General features: G+C 46.3%; 1 protein-coding gene across 15 annotated transcripts; it reads left to right on the top strand.

Annotated features, from left to right (window-relative positions):
- Positions 1-1,825: 1,825 nt before the first annotated feature.
- ZNF331 (zinc finger protein 331) lies at positions 1,826-16,263 on the top strand. Of its 15 annotated transcripts, none has more exons than XM_027618364.1 (8): positions 1,829-1,984; positions 2,440-2,568; positions 2,660-2,722; positions 2,819-3,912; positions 4,575-4,674; positions 10,648-10,695; positions 11,809-11,935; positions 14,444-16,263. In XM_027618364.1, the coding sequence occupies exons 6-8, from the start codon at positions 10,687-10,689 to the stop codon at positions 15,766-15,768; spliced, it is 1,461 nt and encodes a 486-aa protein (XP_027474165.1). In that variant the 5' UTR covers positions 1,829-1,984; positions 2,440-2,568; positions 2,660-2,722; positions 2,819-3,912; positions 4,575-4,674; positions 10,648-10,686; the 3' UTR covers positions 15,769-16,263. The 15 variants fall into 15 exon arrangements, with proteins under 15 accessions (XP_027474170.1, XP_027474176.1, XP_027474180.1 ...); XM_027618374.2 differs by lacking the exon at positions 1,829-1,984 and having other exon boundaries at positions 2,427-2,568; positions 2,819-3,000; positions 3,799-3,918; XM_027618365.2 differs by lacking the exon at positions 1,829-1,984 and having other exon boundaries at positions 2,427-2,568; positions 2,819-3,000; positions 3,799-3,912.
- Positions 16,264-17,579: the final 1,316 nt, after the last annotated feature.

Consider the following 17,579-nt stretch of genomic DNA (forward strand, 5'->3'; position numbering starts at 1 on the left):
TATTCTGATACATAGTTTGAGATAGTGAATGAATTTGATCTTTCTCCAAATAACTACTCTGTCATTCCAACACAATTTTTAAATAGTTCATTACTGATGAAGAAACATTACGGTATCTTGACTTTACCCATTCTTTTTTTTTTTTTTTTTTAAGATTTTAGGGGCATCTGGGTGGCTCAGTCAGTTAAGCGTCTGCCTTGGGCTCCAGTCATGATCCCAGGACCCTGGGATCAAGTCCCACTAGCTCCACACCGAGCTCCATAGTGGGCTCCCTGTTCAGTGGAGAGCCTGCTTCTCCCTCTCCCTATGCCCTTCCTCACTCCCCTCACCCTCCCCCCGACTCATGCATGCTCTCTCTCAAATAAATAAAATTATTTTTCGGGGCACCTGGGTGGCTCAGTTGGTTAAGCGACTGCCTTCAGCTCGGGTCATGATCTCAGCATCCTGGGATCGAGCCCCACATTGGGCTCCCTGCTCGGCAGGAGGCCTGCTTCTCCCTCTCCCATTCTCCCTGCTTGTGTTCCCTTACTCGCTATGTCTCTGTCTGTCAAATAAAATCTTAAAAAAAAAATAAATTTATTTTTCAAATAAATTTTTTAAAAAAGTGTGGGGACACCTGGGTGGCTCAATCGGTTAAATGTCTGCCTTCAGCTCAGGTCCCTCTGCCTACTGCGCTCCCTGCTTGTGCACTCTCTCTCTTTCTGACAAATAAATAAATAAAATCTTAAAAAAAAAAAAAAAAAGGATGCCTGGGTGGCTCAATTGGTTAAACATCTGCCTTTAGCTCGGGTCATGATCCCAGGGTGCTGGGATCGAGTCCCACATCAGGCTCCCTCCTCAGCCGGGAATCTGCTTCTTCCTCTGCCTGCTAATCTCCCTGCTTGTGCTCTCTCTGACAAGTAAATAAATAAAATTTAAAAAATAAAAATAAAAAATAGTGTGCCTACAAGAAAAAGCCAGAAATAACTTATCACTCAAGGTAGCTTTTAAAAAGACCGATTTCTCTAGAATGTTTTAATTAAAGAGGCAAATATGGTGCCTTTACAAGGGATCAATACTAGAGTGGAACTACATAGTCCACCTTTATAAGGGAAAGCCTTAGTTTATAGAAATATCCCAGTTAATGGATGTAGAAGGAATGTCACAATTAGAAAAACTGTTTTTAATAAATCAAATGATGATCTGAGGGACAGGTCTCAGTCACTCTAAAATCAACCGTTCAGGGCTCCTGGGTGGCTCAGTCAGTTAAGCGTCTGCCTGGGGCTCAGATCATGATCCTGGAGTCCCAGGATTGAGCCCCCCATCGGGCTCCCCCCTCAGCAAGGAGTCTGCTTCTCCCTCTGACCCTACCCCTCCATACTCTCTCATTTCTTTCTCTCTCAAATAAATAAAATATTTTTTAAAATTTTATTTTATTACACTATGTTAATCACCATCATTAGTTTTTGATGTAGTGTTCCATGATTCACTGAGTATAGTACCCAGTGCTCCACTCAATACGTGCCCTCTTTAATACCCATCACCAGGCTAACCCATCCCCCACCCAAATCGTTAAAAAAATAAAATAAAATCAACCGTTTAGCAACGGGTAACATCACACAGATGACTAGCCACCCTTACGTAAGGGACGGAAATCCATGTTGGGAGCAGGGCCGGCCTCCCATTCACTACGCAATTCTTTGCCCTGAACTACATTTCCCAGAAGTCTGTGAGGCACAGGTCCTTGGGGGCCGTGTAGGGTTGCATGCCGGGGAAGTGGACGACCGGGGGGGCCCAGCTCCGTGTGTTCCCGGGCTGCTGGACTACATTTCCCAGAGGCCCGTGCGCCGCCCCCGCCCCGAGTCGGAGCGCAGCGAGGTACCTGCTGGGAGAGGTTTATTGAGCCGAGGATTGTCTGGGCTCAGCATCCCGCGGCCCCGGTCCGGAGTTGACCTCAAGCCTTGTGCCCCCTCCTCACGCCCTGTGGGTCGTGGGGCCCCGAGCGGTGAGTGGTTGGCCTCCTGGGAGGGAAGCCACGCACTCTGCGGAGGGAAGGGCGGCCAGGAGGGCGCCCCGGGGGAGGAGGCCGGACGCGAAGCCCAGGCCCGCGGCCCCGGAGAGACGTACAGGGCTGCGTGGGGGTGTCGGGGTCCGGGGCCCCCGGGGAGGGCACAGGCCCCGGCTCTGTGGCTGTGACGCACTTCGGGGAGTGTGTGGGGGCGGGGCGGCGCGGCCCGGCGGCGACTGCGCGGCGGTGGGAGGGGCCCCTGCGCCGCCGCGGGGGTGGCCGCGGCCCCGGCCGGCGCCGTACCGCCTGCAGCTCTGAGGTCGCGGCCGCTTACCCCGGCCTCGCGGGCCGACGCAGGGGCAGTGGCCCCGAGGGAGGGCAGAGAAAGTGACCAGCAGGAAGGACCCAGGCACAGTCCTGAGGTGACTGAGGACGAGAAGCGCTCCTTCCAGGCACCCTGAGTAGCAGGACGGAAAGGGGAGACGCGGGCAGGGGGCTGCTGCCCGTTTCAGAACACCTCTTCACTGCGGCCTGGTCCCCAGAAGCTCAGATGCTCAGATCCCAGTTCCCCCTTGTTTCCGGTAGGTTTTAGTTGGGACGTGCGGGCCTGCAGGGTGCCTTCTGATCCCGCTTGTCCCCCAGAAAGGCCCCGGTGTCTCCTCTCTCCCCCAGGCCAGCCGTCCTCCAGAGCAAGCATCCTGAGGACGAAGACTTGTTACGCATCTTAAAGTCAAGGTTCAGATGAGTTACCTTTTTTGTTCAGTAAATGTCTTGTGTTTATAGGACTTCAGAATATTTGCTTTCCTTGGCCTGAAATGTTCTCCCCAACAGTGACTAATTCTTTCCGGAGAGGTGTGATGGGGCCGTGCAGGTGTCTGCAGAGAACACAGAACAGAAGAATGCGGTGGGGAGGTTCGTGTTGTGCTTCGTTTTAGCCTGTGATTTGGTCAGGAGGATACTTGTTTTAAGGTGGGATCCGCAGTCTTTCCCACCGGCCTGACTTTCAGAGCACGGTGAGAACAGAGAAGGTTTGATTGTTTTGGCCAGTAAATGACAAAGTTACCAGCTTGGTGATGCTTTTAAAAGTGGGGTTTGAGGGACGTCCTTCTGGCCCAGTCGGTAGAGTGTGCAACTCTTAGGAAATGTGCTGCTGGAGCGAGCACTAGAGCGTGCGGCTGTTGATCCCGGGGTCGTGAATTCCAGCCCCAGGTTCGCCATGGAGCCTACTTAAAATTAAAAAAAAAAAAAAAAAAAGTAAAATAAAATTCAAAGGAATTGAGCCATTATTTTAATAAGTAAATAAAAGTGGGGTTTGAGCAAAGGGGTTTGTCATCAAAGGCAGGGATTTTTTTTTTTCAGTGATCAGTACAAATTTGTTGTATTATCCACATCTTGTTGGAAGTCTGACAGCTTCAGTCTGTTTCAGTTGCATTTTTGTATGAACTGCAAGAAGCAACATGGTTGGACGTTCAGTGTGAGTTCTGGAACTAGAGCAGAGGGTTTGGCAGAGTTTCTAAAAGGTCATATATTGAATAGTTCATGCTTTGTGGGCTACATATGGTTCCATATTCTTCTTTAATTGATCTTGTTAATGTTTAGGATGGTTTTAGATTTGCAGAAAAAAATTGCAAAGTTAGTACAGAGAATTCCCAGGTACCCTGTACCCACTGTCGCCTATTATTAACAACTTACATTAGTATGGGATGTTATTTACAATTGGTGAACCGATTCTGATACACTGTCATTAACTGAAGTCCACGCTTTATTCAGATTTCCTTAGTTTTTACAGTAACATTCTTCGTGTGTTCCAGGATGCCATCCCGGAGATCACATTACATTTCATTGTCGTGTGTCCTTAAGCTTCTCTTGGCTGTGACAGTTTCTCAGACTTCCCTTGTTTCTGATGACTTTGAAGGTTTTAAGAGGTACAGGTATTTGATAGGATGCCCCTCTCTTGGAACCTGATGCTTTTCTCGTGGTTGGACTGGGTTTACGGTTTTGGGGGTGGAAGATCACTACTTTTATCATATCTTGGCAAGAACACAAACTGTCAGCATGATTTATGATTTCTGAGTGTGAACTTGATCATTTAGCTGAGGTGGTTTGTCCGTTTTCTCTACTGTGAACTTACTCCCATTTTTCAAAGACTGGGTCTCCCCAAGTGACAGCTGTGTGTTTCAGAAGCCCTGTTACTAGAGCCTAGTCAGTCTGACCCTGCTTTGGTGGTCACGTCTTTCTCTCTTCTCACCCCCTCATGTGCTTGTAAGGACCCCTACAGTTACTTTGGGCCCACCTGGCATAATTCAGGATACCTTCCTATCTTGAGGTCAGCTGACGAGCGACTTCCAAGTCCACCTGCAACCTAACTCCCCTTTGCCGTGTAATGTAACATAGTCACAGGCTCCAGGGTTAGGATACGGACATGTGTGGGAGACAGTTGTCCTGCCTGCCACAGGCCTATCCACCCACAGTTCCCCTGATGACCAAAATATACCCACTCCCCCATAACTGTGGACTTTTTCTTTGTTGATTTGTTTTAAATTTGGGACTATCTTAAATTATATTTCTTATCATGGAATTAATATAGGCCTGCAGCAAAAGGTTCAGCTTCCTAAGGAGCTCGTAAAGAAGAAACTCGAAATTACCCATAGCTGTACCATCCAGAGATAATTGCTGTTGATATTTTGGTATGTATGTTTCCAGCCCTTCCCTCCCTCCCCCCATGCATATGTGTGTGGTTTTGTCTCCAGAGCACTGGATCCTGCTAAGCGGTACGTAATTGAGCCAAAGACTCTCCGAATCTTAGTTTATAGAGGAATCCAACTCAGCTATGGCTGACATGATACTGTGTGCTTGTGGAGAGGAGAGAGGTATACCAGTGATCCCCGTCTTGCTTTAAAAAAATCTCTGACACATTTACACCTTAAAGGATTAGAAAGACATCATTTGAAAGTAATCCCATGAATAAATAATCAGTAAAGACAGGCTTTCAAAATTTGATTTTCTGGGATTTTAACTTTTCTTTCACAGAACATGACAGGAGTCACTGACTTATTACAAGTATGAACTGTACTATAACATTTCCATGGGCAGATATATGAGTAAGATGACAGTAGTTTAAAACATTCACATAAACAGAGGCACCTGGTTGACTCAGTCAGTGGAGCATGCAACTCTTAATCTCAGAGTCATGGGTTCGAACCCCATGTTGGGTATAGAGATTGCTTTTTTTTTTTTTTAAATTAAAGTGTTCAAAGAAATCTTCCATATCACATGGAATACAAGATCCGGCCGCTTGCTAGTGTTCTCAATTTGGTATCTTCTCAGTTTATGTTTATCTTATTTATTATTTATTTCAATTTAATTAATTTAGTTTTTCATTTTATTTTAGTTATGACAGAGAGTGCGAGCAGGGGAGGGCCAAAGGGAGAGGGAGAGAGAGTCTCAAGCAGACTCCACGCTCGGCATGGAGCCTGATGGGGGGCTTGATCTCACAACCCTGAGATCAGGACCTGAGCTGAAACCAAGGGTTGGATGCTTAACTGACTAAGCCACCCAGGTGCCCCTCAGTTTACATTCTTTGAGCTGGATTTTCCATGCAGAATCATGTCTGTCCCTCTCTGCTGGTGGAGAGGGAACATTTCCTCCTTCTATGTCTTAGACTTTTTTTTTTTTTGCTACTGTTAATTTAAAAGAATTTTTTTTAATTTTCTTATTGTTATGTTAATCACCATATATTACATCATTAGTTTTTGATGTAGTGTTCCATGATTCATCGTTTGTTCATAACACCCAGTGCTCCACGCAGAATGTGCCCTCTTTAATACCCATCACCAGGCTAACCCAACCCCCCACCCTCCTCCCCTCTAGAACCCTCAGTTTGTTTTTCAGAGTCCATCATCTCTCATGGTTCCTCTCCCCCTCTGACTTACTCCCCTTCATTCTTCCTCTCCTGTTATCTTTTTCTTTTTTCTTAAAATATGTTGCGTTATTTGTTTCAGAAGTACAGATCTGTGATTCAACAGTCTTGCACAATTCACAGTGCTCACCGTAGCACATACCCTCCCCAGTGTCTATCACCCAGCCTCCCCATCCCTCCCACCCCCCACCACTCCAGTAACACTCAGTTTGTTTCCTGAGATTAAGAATTCCTCATATCAGTGAGGTCATATGATACATGTCTTTCTCTGATTGACTTATTTCACTCAGCATAACACCCTCCAGTTCCATCCACGTCGTTGCAAATGGCAAGATCTCATTCCTTTTGATGGCTGCATAATATTCCATTGTGTATATATACCACCTCTTCTTTATCCATTCATCTGTCGATGGACATCTTGGCTCTTTCCACAGTTTGGCTATATTGTGGACAAGAATTTTATTTTTAAGAGTCTCTGAAAGTTTTTAGTTAGTGTGGATTATATAGACAGCAGGTGTGAGAATCACAAGAAGAAAGGAAAAGGCAGGCTTGAGTTTTTTCTATAAAATCAGATTAAGGGTTGTGTAGTGTTACTGATTTTCAATCATAACTGCTAACTTGTATTAAGTGACTGTTAATATTATTGTGTTTTATGTAGATTATCTTCCTAAGAAAAGTTTGATGCAGTTTTACCTGGCAGGTACTCTTTCTACCCCAGTCTTAACTGTGGGGAGCAGACAGTGTGAGGTTAGTAATGGTCAGAGCTCAGATTCACATCCTGAGGGGCGCCTGGGTGGCTCAGTCATTAAGCGTCTGCCTTCGGCTCAGGTCATGATCCCAGGGTCCTGGGATCAAGCCCCACATCGGGCTCCCTGCTCTGCAGGGAGCCTGCTTCTCCCTCTCCCACTCCCCTTGCTTGTGTTCCCTCTCTCGCTGTGTCTCTGTCAAATAAATAAAAAATCTTAAAAAAATAAAATTCACATCCTGAATCCTGAAAAGACCACAGAGCCTTACTCTTACTTTGATCAAGAGCTCTCCTCCCAGATTATGCATACATTATTAAACCTACTTTCTTCACTTAGTAATTCAGCTTAAATTTCTTTCTCAAATAGTATAAATCAGTGTCATTATTAGTAAGTATATTGGATGCCATTATAGCAGACCATAATTGGATCATAATTTATTTACTCTGTCCTCTACCATGAGATATTTCTACTTGTTTTTTTCATTTTTTAAAATGATTCTCTGGAAAATCTGAATAAAATTGATGGATTACGTCAGTATCAATGTCCTGGTGGTTATATTGTACTACAGATTTGTGATGTATTACCATTGGGGTAACTGGGTAAAAGGTACAGGATCCTGCTGTATTATTTCTTAACAACTGCATGTGAATCTACACTTATCTCAAAAAAATTTTTGGAACATAGCCCTTGAACATTCTGGTATATATATTTGTGCACTACTGTACCTATTTCCTTGGGATAAGTTTCCAAAAGCAGAATACTGCATCAAAACTATACTTCTGTTAAGTGCTTACAGTATGATAGGAGTATTTGGAACAGCAGATGACTAAGAGGACATTGTTACCTGCACATTGCTTATGAGGCAGCCAGAAAGGGAAACTGGATGGAAGCCCAGGGCAGCCTGCGGTCAAGGCCTGTAGAGACTTCTAGGTGATTGTGCCCTGAGAGGTGCTGGGAAGGGGACATCATTCTTACTGTGGCCACTGTTGTCAGGTTATGACCAGATAATTATGAACACATGGGCTCTGTGTGGCATACAACGGAATTTGTTTTCTAAGTTTTATACCTTAACATGTTTTCTCTAATGACGTTGACACAAAGTGAAGACTAACAGGGTCAGGTGGTTTAGCATTCCACAGGACACCATGGCTGGAAGGACAAGCTCAGAAGTCAAGTTCACCCTCCCACCAAGATAGCTGTCAATATGTACAGGTTGTCCCTTGGAATCTTAGTCATTTTTCCAGTCAGTGCCCTGACATATGTGGGTATAGGTAGACATCAAAGAGTTAGTTTAGGTATTAAGCAAAAAGAAACAAAGGTTGTGTATAAAATAATGCAAAGGTACCTCAAAAGGAAACTGTTTAAAGAGAAGTTTCTCTGAGAGTCTGTCATTTATGAATTGAAAAGAAATAAACACATACATATGTCAGGCCAAAGCCTGGCTCTTGTTACACACCCAGTGAGGTATATTTAAAAAAGAAAATCAAGGTCAGAGGTGTGTCAGAATCACCAGGACCACCACCAGGTTCTGTGATTGTCTAGGTGGACTCACAGGATTCACCACATAGTCCTTTTCTGGGCCAGGATTTATTACAATGAAAGGACACACAGCACCATCAGCAGAGGGAGAGGCGCAGAAGACGGGTGACATCGGGAGGAAACCAGACACACGCTTCCCAGGGCACTTTCCCAGTGCAGTCCACACAAGACATGCTTAATTCCTCCAGCAGCAAGTTACAGCAACACATGCGAAGCCTTGTCCACCAGGGAAGCTCATCTGGGCCAAGGAGGCCAGGGTTTTTATCAGCGGTCAGTCAAACAAGACACCCTCTCTCTGGCACATACCAAAATTCCAGACTCCCAGAGGCAAGCAAGCGCCCAGCAGTATAAACCACATCTTTTATACAAACAGTTGAAGAGCAGTGAGCCACTCTTGTCAGTTAGGGAACAGCGGGGACCTTCTGGAAGTCCAGCTAAGGGCCAGTCTTGCAAGCAGTTTCAAACCTGCTCATTACTCTTTCTGCACAAGGGATCTATCTATCTGTTGATGTTATGGTTTGCTTCTGTCTGTATGTGTCTCTCTCTCTCTCTCTATATATATATACACACACACGTATCCTATATACGTGCATCCTGTGTGTATATATACATAGACACATATGTTCGTATATAGAATTTTACAAGTGTATTGTTGTATCCTGTTTTGGTAGCCTGATTTCTCTGCTGACAGTGTATCTGAAGTGTTACTGTCTTGTAAGGATTTCCTCAAACATTTCATGATCCTTGACTCTTTTACATCAATACTCTGCATGTATTTCTGCAGTGAGCTTTTCTGGGTGCAGGGCGCTGAATGTTGCCTGAGCCTTTGCTTCTCCACCCTGTCCATCTGCCATGTTTTGACCAACCTCACCCTACCTAGAGGCCAGGAGAGGTTCAAGTTTGGATGGTGCAGCCCCTCTTCACCCTGGGTGGTGTGGCTAGAGGGAGTGGGATGTTGCTCAGCGTCAGACCAAGCACCCTAAACGCACCCCATCTCAGGTCCAGAATCACAGTGCACCTGCCCAGAGTTAGCCAGACTGAGAGGTTTGGGACCACAGTATCCACACGAGATCACCTTCAGTTCTGGCACCCAAATCCATGTTCAGGACTTTCCTGAAACCACCCTCAGGACTAGAAGGATTCCTAGAACTCACTGAGAGCCATTCTACTCACAGTTCCAGGTAATTACAGGGAGAGGATGCAGATTAACCAGCCAGGGAAACAAGCACATAAGCTAGTGTCCAGGAGTGTCGCCAACATGGAGCTTCCAGTGTCCTGTCCCCCTGGAGTTAGGACTGGATGCTCTGTCAGCGTCACGATAGGACAATATGCATAGAGTATCGCCAACTAGGGAAGCTCACCTGAGCTTCGAGGCCCAGAGTTTCCACTGCGGCTTCAGCACATAGGCACAGTTGATTGATTGAATGACTGATCGTCCAGACATGACTGACTCATTGTCCACATGTTAATCTCAATCCCCAGGCCAATTGATACCCCATGACCCAAAGCACCCACCCTGAATCACCTGGTTGGTCTTCTTGGTGTAGCCAGTTCCCACCCTAAGACTGGTTGGGGATGGCCAGCTTCACCCAAAACAAAGACATTCCTATCAGGTACAATGTAGATTACCTCTTAGAAGTTGGGGGCAAAAGACAAAAAAGGAGATCTTGCCATTTGCAACAAGATGGATGCACCTAGAGAATATTAGGCTAAATGAAAAGAGAAAGAGAAAAACCATATGACTTAACTAAATAATAAAGCATATGAACAAACAGAAACAAACCCATAAATCCAGAGAACAGACTAACATAGTTGCCAGAGGGGAGGGAGGCCCAGGCTTCCAGTTATGGAGTGAGTCACGGGGAAGAAAGTCACAGCATAGGGAACATAGTCCGTGGTACTGTGATAGCATCGTGTGGTGACAGGTGGCAGTACCCCTGTGGTGCACACAGCATAACATACAGACTTGTGGAATCGCCGTGTTGTACGCCTGACACTAACATAACATCATGTGTCCGCATACTTCAGTTAAAGAAACTATGTTGAGGGGCTCTCGATCTTAGGGTCATGAGTTCAAGCCCAATGTGGGGGATAGAGCCTACTTTAAAAAAAAATTTTTTTTTTAAGTCATACGGAGAAATGACAGATGAAAGGTCTGACTTCAAGGCAAAAACAAATAAATAAAAACTCTTCTGTGCGCACAGCTGGGTTCCATAGGGCTTCAGGGAGAGCTTTTTTCCCTTTTGTCCAGATCCCTCTTCATCCTCTCCGATGTGTCACGTTGATGTGTGCGTGTTGGGGAGGAGGAAACGGCTAGGGTGGGGGGGTTTGGAAGCAAAGATGGAGGAACAAGAAGCTTGTATGAAGTCATTTTGGGACCAAGGTGCACTTATTTTAATGCCTCTTTTTTTCTCGTATATCTCTGGCTTCTCTGGATTTTGTGTCTTTGGTAAAAGAAACCCCAAGAGGACTGATCAGTTCTTGATTCTAAAACTATGGCGCACGTAAGTATGTATTTCTCTTTCCTTCTTGAAATGTGATATTTAGATCTTGTGGCTATTTTTGTGAATTATCCTGAAGCCTCCTGCCATATAATTACCCACTGCCTGGTTCTTCCTGTTCCGGCGAACAACAATGCCGTATAGCCCTGTGCCCACCTGTGTGGCTAATGCCCACTTCACCACTGAGCTGGGGATTCAGGTTCTCCTCTGTGCTCACCTTGTCAAGAGTAGTGCTGGAGCAGTGGGGGTGGAGAGTCCTTTGAGAGAAATACTTGAGTCACGTGTGTGGCTTATGAGTTGCAGATGGTGGTCCCATTTGACCACATGCAAAAACTAAAACTCCCTGCTGTTCTCCACGGATGTTTTTCCCAGGCAGAGAGGAGGGAGTGCTCACGTTGTTTGGTCTCTGTGTCAGCTCCATGAGGCTCTTGGGACTGGATAGGGGTGTGGTTGGGGCCAGAGCACTGAGAGGCCATGATGTTACTAGGTGATCTAAGGGGTGCGTGTTGTCGAGCAGACCCTCCAGACCTCTGTGTGCAACCACATCATTTGACACCAGTATCCTAAATCAGAAGCAGAGAAAAGGCAGGGGTGGTGGGTCGTAATGGATAAGAAGGTCACTCAGTATGTAAGTCCCAGGTGATCATACACCCCCAGAACTGGGGAAAACCTTAGATGTTTGGTTTTACCTAAGTGTACAACTATAAGAATGAAGTCCAGTTCATCCCTATGATGGAATAAGAAAATGCTTTTGTCGTTACATAGAAGACTGCTTAAAACCTTGGCAAAATGATGACCTTGAGGCTGAGAACATTCAGACACGTAAACCCTAGTTTCAAAACTAAAAGATCTCACTTCACACAACAGAAACAAAACCCTAGGCATTTTCCTTCCCTTGAAGGATGGAAAAGGTGCCACAGGCATCCACACTTGCCAAGATGTTGCCAGGTGGCGGGCTCTTCAGGAACATGAGGAGTTCTGCTCAGTCCCAGTCCGCGCTGTGCCCTCTGCGTGTCACAGGCCTGTGGTCTGCTGCCGTGTGCAGCCCAGCCCAGAGCAGGAGAGCCCTCTCTGTGCCGTCCTTCATCTCCGGGGCGTGTGGGTTTGTGTTTTCAGGGCTTGGTGACATTCTCAGATGTAGCCATCGACTTCTCTCAGGAGGAGTGGGCATGCCTGGACTCCACGCAGAGGGACCTGTACTGGGATGTGATGTTGGAGAACTACAGTAACCTGGTCTCCCTGGGTGAGTTGCCTGCCCCCTGGAATGTCAGCTCCCTCCACTGGGATGTCAGGACTGACTTCCAAGAAATGAATTTCTTCTTCTTCTCAAGAAGTGTCTTGAGCCTTGTCCCATCTAAAATGGGCATCACTCACCTTCATCTCCTCGCCCCCTTCCCACCTTTGTCTGGCCCTTCCCGTAATCGTCTCTCCTCCTTAGTGACCAAAGGGTGGATTCAGATTCTGGGCTGTGGATTTCACACCCATCCTCAAAGAGCTGAACTTCATACTGTGATAGTATGTTCATGCCCAGACTGCTGCTGATGGCCTGTGGTTCTCTGGGGACCCCCCTTCAGGGAACTTGATTGCCTTCAGTAAACCAGCCTGCATTTGATGTGGATTGAATGGACAGCATTCACGTAAAACCAAAGCAAGCATTGTACCTGGAGTGAGGTTGAAAGTTACAATTCCTGAATTCTGAGTTACACGTTGGATGACATCTTGTAAATGTCTCCGGTTACGTCTTGTCTCTCTGTTAGAGAAATGACAGCCATAATAGTAACGGCTAATGCTGTGCTCACCCTGTACCAGGCATTGGCAGCACTGTGTGTGTGAGCAAATACACTTCACCTCAATCCCACCAGTTTATGAGGTAGGCACGATTGCTGAGTCTAATCTGTAGGTGAGTATACTCAGGCACGGAGTGACTTGATCAGACAGGGGAGGCCGAACCAAGAATGCACACTGTCACCTACCCTCTTGTACTTGCCTCCACGGGTAAGGCCCTCGGAAGCTTAAAATAAGACCTTTCCTGTCAGGTTTCCTGTTCTTTAATCCTTTCTCTTTTCTGAAGTCTTATCATATTGACTTTCAGCTTGTCATAAATTTGACTGTCTCCATCAAAAGTTTTTTTGTTGGTTTTTTTTTAAGACTTTATTCATTTGAGAGCACGACGGGGGCAGTGCAGGGAGAGGGAGAAGCAGACTCCCCGCTGAGCAGAGAGCTTGACCTGGGGCTCGATCCCAAGACCTGGAGATCACGACCTGAGCCAAGGGCAGACACTTAACTGACTGAGCCACCCAGATGCCCCTACAATGAATTTTTGAGCATATAATTTTTTTTTTTAAATTCTGCACCAGGTGGCATTTCTTTTTTCGAAAGCAGGACCTTCCATTTCTAAGCCAGATGTGACTTGCTGAGGAGCAAAGGAAAGAGCCATGATGGTTGAGAGGGAGGACAGTATAGAGGAGAGTGACAGCCAGACTGGCTGGGACAAGCCATCGCTGCAGTAAGCAGCCAGGCAAGGCAGGGAGCAGGTGTACCCCTGGGGCATGGAAAGCTCCCTAAGAAGGCCATGGACAGCTTCTGGGGAAGAAGTCACCACCGTGAACCTGATCTTTGCCCCAGTCCCTCCCACTGGTCTCCTTATTTTGCTCCTGCTTCACATGCTGCTGATGCTGCTGGTCCGTGGACCACACCTTGAGTAGCAGGGGTATAGATAATGTGACCCCATGCCCTTTGTAGCTCCTGCAAGTTCGTTGGCATCCTAGCTTCGAATGCTTTTTTCCTTTTATCTAATTTTCGCTAGTACTTCTTCCTGGGTGCTGTTACGTTCTAATATCACAAGATGTTATCCGGTATGGCTCACTGACACTCAGTGCCTAGATCCACTGCTCAGTGGGCATTCACCATGGTGATCTTCTATCTCTCCTTTATTTGTTTGCTCTACTAATGCTTTATGGAGAAACTGTGCTCCGTTGGCTGGTTGGCCATGTAGTGACACTGTTCATCGTGGATAAAAACATTTTGAAGGGAAAAATTATTAGTTCTCATAATAAAGGGCTGGTTGGCCAGCATGCTCCAAAGCTGATCACCTAACACTTCCTAGCATCATTATGAACTCGTGAATTTAAGCATGTTGCAGGTTTTGCAGCCCGTTGGAGTTAGCGTCCTCACTGATGGTCAGATCCTCCTAAACATTCCCTCACAGGCGTTTACCGTGTTTGTTACAGTTAATCCTACACATTGTCCCTTTTATCGCCTTTGATGATGGGTCTTTTTGTCCAGAATCACTTTTCGTTATATGACTGACATATATATTAATTTAAGAATATTAATTTTATACCCAGGTAATCAGCTGTATATTCTTGTTTTTCACATTTGTTCCATATTTGATTTTCCTGGGTTTCCCAGGTATGGCATCACATCATCTGCAAATTGTGCCCATTTTCGTCTTTAGCTTTGAGATCTGCCCCCCCATTTGCTTTTTGCTTAGTTGTGTCAGGTGATGGGAAATAGTAGGGCTAAGACGCAGTTCCTTTTCCTTGTCTGAGGTTAGCAGGAGTGTCCCTGGTGTTTCCTCATTAAGTATTGTGGTGCCAGAAGCAGACTGTACATTTAACAGGAGCCTAGGTGATTCGTGTTTGTTCTCCTGGAGAAGTTTTATTTCTGTTTGAGAAGTTTTTGGTTTGTGGTTAGATTCGTTTGTGTTTTCAGTTTCCTTAAAAGGAAACAAAATGTTATTTTTTTCCAGATTTAGAGTCACCATATGGGACCAAGAGTTTACCTACGGAAAAGGGCATTTATGAAATAAATTTATCCAAATGGAACTCAAATGGAAAAAGTAAATCCCTTGGCCTTGACTGGATGTGTGAAGGTGAGTTTGAAGGACCACGGGGCCCTCAAGAGGGCTGTTTCAATCAAATGATAATCAACTGTGAGAAAACGCCCACTTGTAGAGAAAATACCTCTGTTAGACCACATCAAAGACTTCATACTAGGGAGAATTCCTATGAATGTAAGGAATGTGGGAAGGCCTTTAGTCGTGGCTACCAGCTCACTCAGCATCAGAAAATTCACACGGGTGAGAAACCCTACGAATGTAAGGAATGTAAAAAGGCCTTCCGTTGGGGTAATCAACTCACTCAGCATCAGAAAATCCACACGGGTGAGAAACCCTATGAATGTAAGGACTGCGGGAAGGCCTTCAGGTGGGGTTCAAGCCTCGTCATTCATAAGAGAATCCACACGGGTGAGAAACCCTACGAATGTAAGGACTGCGGGAAGGCCTTTAGACGTGGTGACGAGCTCACTCAGCATCAGAGGTTTCACACTGGGGAGAAAGACTATGAATGCAAAGACTGTGGCAAGACCTTCAGCCGTGTGTATAAACTCCTGCAGCACAAGAGAATTCACAGTGGTGAGAAGCCCTATGAATGTAAGGACTGTGGGAAGGCCTTTATCTGTGGCTCGAGCCTCGTTCAGCACAAGAGAATTCATACTGGTGAGAAGCCCTATGAATGCCAGGAATGTGGGAAGGCCTTTACTCGAGTCAATTATCTCACTCAGCATCAGAAGATCCACACTGGTGAGAAACCTCACGAATGTAAGGAGTGTGGGAAGGCCTTTCGCTGGGGTTCGAGCCTTGTTAAACATGAGAGAATTCATACCGGTGAGAAGCCGTATAAGTGCACAGAATGTGGGAAGGCCTTTAATTGTGGCTACCACCTCACCCAGCATGAAAGAATCCACACCGGTGAAACGCCTTACAAATGCAAGGAGTGTGGGAAGGCCTTCATCTATGGGTCAAGCCTTGTTAAACACGAGAGGATTCATACAGGGGAGAAACCGTATGAATGTAAAGAGTGTGGGAAGGCCTTTAGTCATGGCCATCAACTTACACAGCACCAGAAAATTCACGCTGGCGAGAAATCCTTTGAGTGTAAGGAATGTGGGAAGGCATGTAACCACGTGAACCACCAGAGAGTTCACACTGCCGAAAAACCTATTGAACAAAAAGAAGGTGCAGAAGCTTCTATACAACATTCATTCCTTCCACAGCGCAAGGAAAATCCATGATACAGTTTAACATAAGAAAGCCTTCACTGGTCACTCTCCTGCTTATAAGCATCTCAGAATAGTCATGCTCCAGACAAATTTGGGAGAATGGAGAAATCACTTTATCTTAGTGATCACAACACACTCAATGTAGACTTGTTTTTTCGTTTTGCCGAATTGGTTTAATGAGTGGATAGAAGCCTCCCGCTACCATTTGAGCTTCGTCTCACCTCAGATTTGTTCTAGGGAATAACTGGTGTAACATATGTGGGAAATCCTCTCGCCATGGTACACACCCTCCCTGTTAACCATCACCATCCCACCTCTTTACTCCTGTGACACACTGGGGAAATGACCTGTTACCCCTGTGTGTTGTGTGTGAAATGGGGATAATCACACCTATCTAATACTGCTATTGTGGTGACTGAGTTTGGTACATGTAAACTCTCTGGAGGTGTATCTGGAATGTTGTGTAAGCTCAATAAATATTAGCTGCTGTTGTTCTTACTATCCTTACCGTTAGTGCTGCTCTTAGTGAATTCCTACAGGAATACTCCCTGTGGGTACAAAGAATTAGAAAAGACGGTCAGGCTCGTAGAAGAAAATACAGGAGATTATGGTCACAGCCCCGGGTGGACGGTGTTTCTTAGTACACAGAAGACGCTAAACATAAAATAGAAGGTTTATATGTTGGACTCTGTCGAAAGTACAAAGTTCTGTTCATCAAGTGACCCCATGAAGACTGAAAAAAAGCAAGAGGCACACTGGGAGAAGTAATACTTACTCTCCACGCACCAGGTAAAGGACTCACGTAGAAAACAGAATCCCCCAAGTCAGTAATAAATCCGTTTTAAGGGGTGAGGGGACTTAAATAAGCACTTACAAGAGAAGACGGCCAAATGGTCAGTGAGCAAGTAGGAAACGCAAAGTAAAACCACCATGCGGTTTCGCTAGACAATCACTAGAATAGCTAACATTAAAATCACGTATGAGCCTTGTACTTTGTTGGGTGGTCACATGCGACCCGTTCAGGAAGGAATGGGGCCAGCACACGGGACCTCGGCCAGATCCTGGAGGTCCTGCAGCAAGGGCAAAGAGGTGATGCTTGAGGAGGGCGAGTGACTGTGTCCTGGGGGAGGGGCCGGAGCCCGGGATCCAGTCCTGGAAGGGTTGAGGCAGCAGTTAGACTTAGGAGGGGCCCAAGCCATCTCAAGTGGTCAGTCCTGGAGGGAAGTGAGTGGGTCCTTTTGTGGAAAGGACCAGAGCTCACAAGAGTGAGCGGAGAAGCTGAGGGAGGAATGGCTAGTGCTCAGAGAGGTCCTGGGAGACTGAAGAAAAGGAGAGTCCAGGGAGCCTTCAAGAGCTGGAAGACTTGAAGGCTCATGAGTGTGGCCTGGGAGACTGAAGAGAGCCTTGGCACTGGGCTGGAAGTGCAGTTAGAGCACAGAGGAGCGTCCTGCAAAGGCCCACGGGATCCAGAGTCGGGGCTCAAAGTAGGGCTTCCGTGTGGTTTGCCTCAAGAGTTGGCGTGCCAGTATCCACAGACTACAGGTGTGGGTGGGTGCTGTCCTGAATAAATGGAGGAGGGGGAGGGGCGAGGGCAAGGGGAGGAGTATGATGGGGGAGGGACGTGAGGGGGCAGAACTGGAAGGGTAGTGGGGGGGCCATAAAGAGGAACACGAGAGTCACAGTGGAGAAAACATTGACAAACTGGAAGCCCCAGGGGGAGAGGCAGTACTCTGCAGGCCTCGGGTGAACACTTCCTGGATGCACAGGGGCGATCCACAGAAGGAAATGGGAAGAGCGTCTATCTGTCAAGACTCCTGGTTCAA

The sequence above is a fragment of the Zalophus californianus genome, chromosome 17 (genome assembly GCF_009762305.2).
Source record: "Zalophus californianus isolate mZalCal1 chromosome 17, mZalCal1.pri.v2, whole genome shotgun sequence".
Taxonomy (NCBI): Eukaryota; Metazoa; Chordata; class Mammalia; order Carnivora; family Otariidae; genus Zalophus; species Zalophus californianus.